The sequence below is a fragment of the Arthrobotrys flagrans genome, assembly GCF_004000055.1.
Source record: "Arthrobotrys flagrans strain CBS H-5679 chromosome Unknown unitig_8, whole genome shotgun sequence".
Classification (NCBI taxonomy): domain Eukaryota; kingdom Fungi; phylum Ascomycota; class Orbiliomycetes; order Orbiliales; family Orbiliaceae; genus Arthrobotrys; species Arthrobotrys flagrans.
Genome location: NW_027137553.1, coordinates 1,907,000 through 1,915,373, shown reverse-complemented (window position 1 = coordinate 1,915,373; position 8,374 = coordinate 1,907,000). Strand labels below are relative to the sequence as shown.

Below are 8,374 nucleotides of genomic sequence, written 5' to 3'. Positions count from 1 at the left end.
ATCAGAAGTCGATTGGTTCTTGTTGCCAAGGAAATTCCACACCTTCTCGATTGAAGCTACCCCCGGTTCCTCCTCTCGCAACCCCCCTCTCACCCCCACCAACAACGCTCAATTCAACCTCCCCACCCTCAGTATCATGCACCACCATCAAAAGCTCTCAATTTCACAATGTCCCGTTTCGTCAATACGTCTCTTCCATCCTTTTTCTACGAGACCTCAGATGAAGACGATAATTAAATGGTACAAAAATCCTTAATAAAAATAACAAAAATATAGACTACAAAATAACACCATTTCCTTGCTGTGGAGGCCTAGGTTTCAACGCAGGTGAAAAACTGAACTTCATAATTCTCATAAGGAAGCAAGTAATTGGAGATTATTCGCGAGGTTTAGGCTTAAGAATCTATCATCAAAGTCTCGAGCCCTCAAACCTTCGGGAGTCGACAGATCGACAGATATATCGATAGTGATCGTCCACGGTCTCACACTCGCATCTGCAATAGCTCGCCACTCTATGATTTTTGTTCAAATTGCATAATCTGATTGACCGGATCTCAGATCTAGATGTTTTATCTCTCTGGATCTTTCCGTTCGCTAATGTAAACAACAAATGTAAAATTCCGCCCTAGGGCGGCTCCTGGCCCCAATATTCCCACCAAGCCGGTGCTACCTGGTTACAGCTTCTATTTCAAGCAAAGGGCTTGTCATATTGAGGTGTCATAATACAAAATACTGACGCCCACAGGTCTATTTTTTGTAATTTCAGGCAGTTGAAAAATGGCTTTCGGTGAAAACTTTCAAACCGTTAAATGACTTCCAGTGAATTACTAGGATACTGTGTAACAAGGAGCTTAGTTCGTTGATATAAAAACCTAGGAAATATCCCTTCATGCTAGCTTTTTTTCACGGCCACCCTACCAAAGCTTTCCAAGACATAAAGTTAACATTTGGCACCGTAGCAAGCCTAGTACCTTGGAATAAAATGTTCTTTCTTTAGACCTTTTCCGTCGCCACACTTCTGGCCTTCCAGGCCTTCACAGCTCCGACACCAGCATCAGATGACGTCGGTCGACTAGAGAAGCGCCAGTCCACGGATGCTGCATTTGCTGTCGCCAGAGGCCAGTTTAGAAAGACCAATCTCGAGAACCTGGCAGCTTCGCTCGACATCCAGACCTTTTGGAAACCTTCCGGGGACGCCACCAGCATCATCTTAGCGCACAAAAGTGGCCTCGATTCGAGCGTGCTCTCTCCCAATAAGAGCCGCTATCTAGAAATCTCCTTCGGCGGCCTCAATGACAAAATCACAATTAGCTCACGGTTCAATGGCACCTGCAAGGACCAAACAAGAACTAGCTTTACTCTAGCTAAAGCCGGTTTCGAAACCAACCCAACGACGAAAGAACGATTGATCCGGCTATCGCTGACGCAATGATTTGGAAGCTGGGGAATCACATTTTCGACGAATGTCCCAGGCTTTGGGGAAGATCCTAAATACGAGTTGACCACTTTCACACCACATAGTACCGTTACAGACGGTGGGATCAAGCCGAATTATATTTGGTACCAAAATACCAAGTACCCTCATCTTTCCGCGGAGATTCAGTGTGGTTTTGGTTGGTGGTAAATTATAAAGCTTAGACTTGGTATTCTTGTATGCACATATATATGCCGAATGTACGATTTTATGACTTGGCTTAGTTATTGAAGTAAGATATTTACTCGAAGGGCTATAGGAAGAAGCTGGGGGTCGAATCTTGAGGAGTTTCTGGTTATACCATATGCTACACCCGACACTTGGAGACATTGCCAGTCGTGAATATCGATTGGGAAATGGAGGTTCGGTTGTTGATATTTGATCGCAACAGGCTATAATGGGGAGAATAGTCAAAGACGTTCATGAGTTATCACCTGAGGTTAGGTAACTATTTACGCAATGAAAAATATTAATTGGGCGCTCGAGGAGCATCCTCCCTATTAGTTAATATTTTATGTACCTAATGAAACTCCTTCTGTATGTATTAATTTTAGATAACTCCTAATGCTCATTTCTAACCGAAAGTGGTCTTTATTTATGGGGAGTTGAAGATTGTTCCTACCAGTACTGGTGCATATCTTAAGCTCAAGTCGAAGATGCTTCATCTATCCATACAACGTTAACGGCAGCATTCCGAATGGATCCAATCGATACCATTATTCGGGGCCGGCATCGACCCCTAAAAACCCAACAAGAGCAACACAGAAACTTCATGTTTTTTTTTGAGCGTAAAAACCAAAAATTTTATGTAGCTGTGGGTGTGGGTTCCTTCTTATGTGTCTTTGAATTCACTAATACGTACTAGATTTCGGAATCAAATAGCAGAAACGAAAAAGGTTTGTTAAGTTTAGCATCTGCGGCGCTGAGTGATAAATTTTCGCCGCATGACAAAGCTCTATACAGTTCGCATAAAATCTGCAAAGTTTCGCCCAGGTTCCGAAAATTTCCGCTATGATATTGTTGGCTACTTTTTTTTAAGCTCCCCAATCCTAGATATCCTCCTGATTGCGAGTCTCAGATTACCATCCAGATCCACTTTTCGCCCTGATTCTGTCGTTCCGTGGAGACATTGTGTAGCATGCAATACTCCGCTAACGATAACTGGTAGATGCCATATTTGCATGTTTGCTTATAAGCCCCAGACATGAGCTCACCACCGTTCGGGCCCCACTAGCTAACCGAAATGTGGTTTTTGAACGGCTCTCTCGCTAATGCGCATGCGGGAAGCTAGTTTAACCTTAGATTGGTGACGGAGACAGGAACCTGGTGGTACCATACGGTTGAAATCACGGATGATTCAGAATTCGATCGTGTATAGGCTAGAAGAAATTAAAGTTTAAAGGTTTTGTCCAAGTCGCTCCAATCAGAGTAATCCACAACATACTGTGGCTGCGAGGAACCTAGATGTTGTGAATGTCATCAGAGATCCGGTAACCGATCCAGAGATAGCCCACTTGCATATTGCTTTCGGTGCCTTTGATCGAGCTAAGATGCGTTATGCCTCTTTTTGAAACAATTGGCATATGCAACGTGAAAAGACAAAAGGAAGGGGCCAAGGTGCATCAATCATGAAGATGGATACAGCTGTATATGAAATTCTCTTTGGGGTTGAGAGAATGTATTAAGGTGATAATGGGTTAGTCTTTCCGATCTAAGATACAACATATGATACTGAGTGGATGTTTTCATATTGACCGCATATACACGTGCTGATACGAAAGTGGCAGGATTATAGCCCTGCCTCTGTTTGGGCCTGGGCTTCGACACTAAAATAACACTCTCAGCGCGAGGCGCCGGCCCACCGTCATGAAACGATGTATCCACCATGTTTAAGTCTAGCAAGTTAGCTTAAAGTTAGGCAGTGTGACCTGTAGATGAATACCAGAACTTGCTAGGGTTTGAGTCTGAATGCCTATTCATAATTATCGTCGGTTTCTATATAGGTAAGTCCTTTTTCCTCATATTTTTCAAGCGTGGAAATGTCTCAATAACCGCCCACATGATCGATAAACGATTAGTGCATACTAGTTTAGCTAAGGATAGGATACTTCAACAAACAGAGACTGGTATTTAACATTAAAATTTCTAGCCGCATATGCAGATATCTGAGGATCACGATTCCATATACTGAAATTTACAAATGATATCATGATCCATAGAGCTTACTTTTTTAAAGGGGACGGTTAGCCTCCGTATTCGGATTTGCGACTGAGGTTACGCCTGAAATATTAATTAAATGTAAAAAGCTTGGCTTTTGCTGGGGATGTGGTTTTATATCAGATATCTTTCACACAGCTCGGTCTATAAAATCTCGGGAAGTCTCTCTTCAATCTGAAGACTTTCTCACTATTGTCTCCAGCAACCTCAAAGACAAGTTTCGCTCTTAAGACATCACTATGGTGGGATCTTACTTTGTCTCATCGCCAGATATTTTGTTGTATACCCTCTAAACATAATGTTCGCCTCTCTTAAATCTTTCGGCGTGGCCGCAATCCTTGCCGGCGCTCTTTTCCAAGGGCAAGCCTTCGCAGTTTCTATATTCGTGGCCGGTGAAGTTGAGTCGGCAGCCTTATTGGCCAAACGTTAATCGCTGCCTAGGAGAGTATGTTCGGCGACAACTCGCCCTTTACAGTCACCAACCCACTTGGACAACATGTCGAAAGTCGATTGGACTCCACTGTCCTCTGTATCGAAGCATGGTACAATAGCACGGGCACAAAAACGGTGCCATAAGCCTAAAAGATGGCTCGGCAAGCGACCGTACCCTTCACATCGCGATTTGGGCCACCGGTAGTAAAGTTATCTTTAACCACATGAGGTCCGGGACCTTCGGAACTCAGCAAACCTCCACCTTTTTCGTCGAGGCAACAAGCCTTTGGTCGGGTGAACGTATACTCCGCCTGTCCATCCAGTACTTTCCAGCTACAACTGGTTCTTCCAACGGTTACTATTTGGCTATATTTTATCCATACGGGAAGCCAAGACAGAGCTTTAGGTATAACCGAACCGCCAATATTGCTAGCAGTAATGTCTGCTCGAACAATCTTCACTATCAAACCCCTGATAACTCTCGTCTGGGTGACAAAATCTCCGCGAGTGACAACGCCCACTATGGCTGGTAAGGGGTGGGATGTAGAGCAATTAATGTGCGCGGGTTATGATATTGTTTGGGTTGAGGGTATCAAAGGTTGTGAGGGTATTGTATGCACGCTTACTATCCTAAGTATATTACAGTTTGTAGGCTTTCAGAGGGTTAGATTTTTACATTTTATTTAATTACTATACTCCGTATAAGCAATTGCAATGTAATCACTAGTTTCAGGCTTTGGCTAAGTTAGCTCGTTCTGAGACGACATATCACAATTAATGTTAAGTTTTAACTCAAATTTTTACATGTGAGCTTTATATTGAGGGCATAAATCATTTTGAGACCCTGAAATGAACAATCTATGAACAAAGTGCTGCTTAGAATGTGGAAATTAAACTCTGAAACCTTCCTAAGGTGCCCTATTTCTAGATTGGTTAATGAGGATATAATATATTATATATCCTGGGAAACACTTCGCAGTAGGCATTTGGTTTACGTGATCAGTCTTCGTGGGGATCCGGAACTTGATGTCAAAAAGATAAATGTAGTATATTTATCAAACGCTTCTCTAATTACCTAAATCTATAAACAGTGATCTATATCCCTCGGAATAAAACTGTGCAGCCTACTATGCACGATATCCATACCGTCATTGATGTCCCAGTATGGTTTGGAACAACAGTTCCTTAAAGCCAATTAGACCCCTGTCTAGCTTTCAAACAGACGCCAACCGCAGCCAATGGTCCATATAAAACTAGCGTACCCCGCTCACCAATCATCTAGTCATTCGTCCCCATCTTCCTCTAAAACCTCCTCTTCAACCTTCTTCTTTCCCTTGCCCCGGACCAACGTCTCCAACATCTCCTCGATATTCTTTAACCTATCTTCAAGCGCATGAATTCTCGACCCTACCCCTGCTCCAGCCTCACTCTCCCCATCCGCCGTACTCAATAGTGCCCTCAACTGATCGGCCACCTCGCCGAGAGGCATGCTACTATCCCTCCTATTTAACCTCCTCATCATATCTCTACTTGTTCTTGTATCCGAGCTTCTACCCCCGGCTCCCATCATAAAGCTCTCCACATCATCTCCATGTAGTACCTCAGGAGGTACTTCTCCAACTTCTGCATCCATTTCTTCCTGCTTAATTCGTTCGTATTCCGCCCTAAACACCGCTTGAATATTCCCATGCGCATTAAACCCTGGTACACTAATTGTCCGTCCCCCCATACCTGGTCTCCCCTTGCCTCGCGCTTTAAGACCTGGCGGAAGTTTTCCTTTCTTCCTAGGCGCCCACCAAGACTGTCTTTCTACCACCGCGATGAGCACGAGAATAGGTAAATTCAAGGTCCTAATAATTGCCACATTGATTTTATGAAACCATCGTTCTGTGACCACAAATCTCAAGGGTACCAGAAATAAAATGGCAAAGATATTGAGTGGCGGCAGGTAACTGAATATCGCATCACTCTTGACTCCTTCTAATGTCAACACTGCCCGTCGGAATTGGATTTCCGCACTGACATCTGAATGCAATCCTGAGAACGTATTCGACAACATCGAGACTAAGATAACCAAGAATAGATAACCAAGGAATGCAAAGGTAACCATCAACATTGGTCCTAGTAACCAGTGGAATTCAACTGATCTTCCGATGCCGGTGCCGTCGAGGCCGAACCAGACCCATAACATCCATTTGGAAATCGTGGCCATGTGATGTTTTCCTTCTCCTAGCCAAAGCATGGATAATAAGAAGCCGATGAAACACCATACGGCCAAGACTGTGAGCATCATGAAATCGGACATCATGGCGCGGAGAGAGACGAATAACATATTTTCGGACATTAAGTTGAAGGCTAACCGAGGTATCAGAATCGTTGCTGCCATTGCGAGAACGTCGAGGCCCTGTTGACCGGGGACGAGAGAATCAGTTCGTAGGCCATGAAGCCGGAGAATACCGTAGATTGCAAAGATCAGCGAGAAAGTGACACTATCGATTTTATACTTATTAGCGGTTGACAGACGAAAGGAGAAAGACTGAAGAGATAAACATACTCAAGAAAAGACCATAAGTTCTGCGTATAAACGAACCAACCATGCTCAAGGATAGTAGAGAATTGCTCGAGGATCCATCCACAAGCATATACCGCGAATAATATCTCCTGAAGAGGATACGTATGTGGCGGGGGCCTTTGGATCATAATCCAAAGGTACAGACATAGTAAGCAGATAAACTCGCATATCTCAATCGTATTCCTTGTTCGAGGGACCATCAGACGATACTGGTTTAAGAACGGTGCTTTTCTAGGATCATAAAGCGATATTGGACGGTATTTGTAGTTGTCAGGGATAATGTCAACAAAGGTGGTCGGAGTGTATACAATTCGGCCAATGTAAATAGCGTTGACAACCAATTGACAGGCACCCGAGCTCAAGAAGAGTTTACTCTGTGACACAATCGCTATTTCCAGTGCTGGATGTCGGCTCTTGTAGGTGACCGTCCAATGATCCCTGGGTAAGTTCGCTTGTTGGATATTATCTGGCGCCCCTTGGAACACACTAAACCCAGCGACGAGGACATTTGCGAGGAGGAGTAGACCTTCAGGGCCTGAACTATCTTCGTAGAATCGTCGGAGAATACGGGTTGCGACAAGTTCGCAGAGGATCGCACGGGTCAGGTTCACGGATTGCTCATGCAATTGTTGAGATTGTTCGGATTGGAATTGCATGCGATTGACGAGAAGGCAAAAAACTAAAATTTGTAGAGCGATGTTAGTACTTATAAAGGATCAAGCTATGGGACAACTAGTCTTACCTACTGAGATATCTTTCATCTCATAGTATTTGTCTACAAGTGGCCGGACGAGGGACTGGTTCATCCGAGGGTCCCTGAGTTGCTTCAAACTATACGGATCATCTGTTACGACCCCTATTAGCATAGTCCATGTCTACATCCAAAAATCCAGGTTCGAAACATCCGTACCGATAAGATTTGTGACTTCATTCCGTATGCTATATTAACGTAACACGAGTACCGGTCAGTACTTAGGGCGCTAGCCGGACAGTAGGGGGCTCTAGGTAGTACCGATGGATGGTATAGTAAACTGGCAAATGGTCATATTGCGCACCAGCATTGTTAAACGGTAATATCACCGGTTCGATAGGCTCAGAATTTTGATGTCGGAACCGCTGGCGGATACCGCCGCTATCGAGGAGAGGGCTGCTCTCACGAGACATTATGGTGGTACGCATCGGAAGGGAAGGGTTAATTCGAGGATTTTAAATAGAGCTTACAAGGGGCAGCCTCGCGCTACAGCTGCTTAAAGATAGATAACGACTAGAGATAATGACAAAATGCGGGGGGATCAACGGGGATAGCAAAGGAAAGACAGGGGTAGTTCGAGGAAAGAGGACATCATGATACAGGGCTCGGGAGGATTTTCGTCGTCGTGGTGGTAGGAGGGAAGGGAGGATTGGACGACGTGTAAAGTTGGAAAGGGTCGTGGGGGCGAAACTGCAAATGGACAGGTTTTGGGTCTGGGCGAGATAAGCGACAGCGATTCGGGTCGTCCGGTGGCCGAACAGACTGCTCACGACAAGTGTCTACATCTATGCATCTTTGAGAGCGATTGATTATGCGATGACATGATAATCTTACGAGTTTGATTGATTATAAATTAGTATTCTATATCACATGTCTACTCGTAGTCTCAAAGACCGTAGATTCGTAATAATGTCATCTACCATGGACA

General features: G+C 44.2%; 1 protein-coding gene across 1 annotated transcript; it reads right to left on the bottom strand.

Moving 5' to 3' along the window:
• Positions 1-5,405: 5,405 nt before the first annotated feature.
• Positions 5,406-7,874, bottom strand: DFL_007059 (uncharacterized protein; the record flags this gene model as incomplete). Its single annotated transcript, XM_067636583.1, has 5 exons — positions 5,406-6,612; positions 6,678-7,374; positions 7,438-7,539; positions 7,606-7,634; positions 7,708-7,874. The coding sequence occupies 5 exons, from the start codon at positions 7,872-7,874 to the stop codon at positions 5,406-5,408; spliced, it is 2,202 nt and encodes a 733-aa protein (XP_067488185.1).
• Between the last annotated feature and the right edge of the window lie 500 nt (positions 7,875-8,374).